General features: G+C 39.0%; 1 protein-coding gene across 1 annotated transcript; it reads left to right on the forward strand.

Moving 5' to 3' along the window:
- Positions 1–313: 313 nt before the first annotated feature.
- On the forward strand, positions 314–1,311 carry LOC142503266 (olfactory receptor class A-like protein 1). The gene has a single exon (XM_075615428.1). The coding sequence runs from the start codon at positions 334–336 to the stop codon at positions 1,309–1,311; it is 978 nt and encodes a 325-aa protein (XP_075471543.1). The 5' UTR covers positions 314–333.
- The last annotated feature ends 1,003 nt before the right edge of the window (positions 1,312–2,314 follow it).

Below are 2,314 nucleotides of genomic sequence, written 5' to 3' on the forward strand. Positions count from 1 at the left end.
TACCGCACTGCATGCGTGCAGGGATGCCCAGAGACTTTGTTTCGTCCAAGGACATTTGATTTTGTTCCCTGTACCCAGTAAGTGTTTTATTAAGTGTAATTGTACAAGATTTTTGTGTTTGTCTGAAAAGAAATAAATTACAATTTATTTTGCCCGCCTTGTTGTGCTCAGTCTAGAATCCCGGTATTAATGTGTGTATAAGTCTTGGTCTCCCATGACACTGTGCTGTGCATAAGGGACACAATCTTTGTGTTTGCACGTGTTGTACATGAATATTACCTGCAGTTTATTGTTTCTCATTTCAGATATCTACACTAACATTACACCAGTGTCATGGAGTTAAGTCTTCTTTTCAAAGCCCTCGGCTTCATTCTCCTGCTAGTGATAGGAATTCCTGGAAATGTCTTCATTCTATTGAAATTTACCTATATCAAGTCTATAGAGAAGAAACTCATGCCAGCCAACATCATCCTGGTGACCCTGGCACTAACAAATCTTCTTGTGGTTATCTCCCGTATCATCCCCCAAACTCTAGATGCTTTAGGAGTGGAGAATTTACTAGATGACACAGAGTGTAAACTTGTCCTTCTCACCTACAGAGTGAGTAGAGCCATGTCTATCTGTCTCACTACTTTGCTTAGCTGTCACCAATGCATGCTCATCGCTCCAAAGACTAGATATTGGACTTACATCAAGACATTCATAACTCAGAATATATGTTTCATTGTTATACTGCTCTTTTGTTTTAATATGTCTTTAACAACGTCCACTATTTTGTATTCACGGAAAAGAATAAATTCTACAACCTCGCCATACACGCTACATTTGGTGTATTGTGATGTTGACTTTTTGACCTATGTCTCATACTTTATATATTTACTGATATCCATAATACGAGAGATCCTGTTTGTGGTGCTGATGACCCTGTCCAGCGGCTACATGGTGTCTGTGTTGCACCAGCATGGAAAATCAATGAAAGGCATGCGCAGCTCCAATAGGGGCCAAAGTAAGACAGTTGAATACAAGGCCTCCATGGCGATCATCTTGCTGGTTGCACTTTATGTGGTCTTGTTTGGCATAGATAACTCCATATATATCTACTCCTTATCGCCATCCTCTGTGATCCCTGCAATGAATGAAACTCGGATATTTCTTGCTGCCTCTTACTCTGCCCTGAGTCCTATTATTATCATTGCCACGAACCCCAAACTACACCGGGGGGTGAATAATCCATGTAAGAAGCTGACAGAGTTGCAAAAAGGAGATACACAAAAGAGGGTTATTGTAACTGTGCTAGTCAAAACATTATAAATAACATTTCTGCATAGAGGCCCATTTGCCTAAAAACAGATGTATGGTAAGTACCAACTTGTAAATAATTAGGATTTAACATTACACATAGTATACTAGAACATAATATATAAGTGGATATCTGGAAGGCGGAACGTAGATATGTAGATAATTAATCAAAAATGATCTCTCCTATGTTAACTGTACACCATATGTGTACATATAAGTCCAAAGAATGCATGATAATTTCCACAAAGACACTACCCATTGCTCTTACTCAAGTAACCAGTGACATTTATATTTCTAAACTTCAAAATCCATTATGCTGCTCTCTTGACCATTTTACTGACTGTTGACCGGTTCCTTCTCCTTCATAGTCCTTACTCTGTATAAAATCTCTAATACACTTCTCTTATACGCTGTCTATTAAAGTGCACAAGTATTAGCATTAAAATAATTGTTTGGTGTTCTCTATTCAGATGACAATCACATACCTGTATATGCATCTGTTTCAGGTGTGTGTGTGTGTGTGTGTGTGTGTGTGTGTGTGTGTGTGTGTGTGTGTGTGTGTGTGTGTGTGTGTGTGTGTGTGTGTGTGTGTGTGTGTGTGTGTGTGTGTGTGTGTGTGTTTGTGTGTGTGTGATTTGGCAATTTGGCACCAACATGTTGCTGTACATGTGTGCTTTGGATTGTCTTTTGTACCTTATGAAAGGTCCGTGTTGGACCTGAAACGTTGCACTCAACACTGTTCCTAAATAAATGAAAATAATTGCAAAAGACTTTTCTAAGTAGAGCTATACTTTGTACTATTTGGGGGGGGTAATTCTGTTTTCTATTGAGTGTTTTTCCAGATGTGACACTGTTCCCAGTTTCTGTCTGGATCTTATAAGTCACCTCATATTCAACGGATCCTATTAAATATGCTGTGAAGCTGTCTTACCCTCGCTGTGGAAGATTTCAGCTTAAATTTCAATACAGGCGACGTCTTCACAGCATATTGAATAGGGGCTAATGTGTACAAAAA

Source organism: Ascaphus truei, chromosome 9, assembly GCF_040206685.1.
Source record: "Ascaphus truei isolate aAscTru1 chromosome 9, aAscTru1.hap1, whole genome shotgun sequence".
NCBI lineage: Eukaryota > Metazoa > Chordata > Amphibia > Anura > Ascaphidae > Ascaphus > Ascaphus truei.

Coding starts and splice junctions, on each gene's coding strand:
- LOC142503266 (XM_075615428.1), top strand. CDS start 334: ATGGAGTTAAGTCTTCTTTTCAAAGCCCTCGGCTTCATTCTCCTGCTA.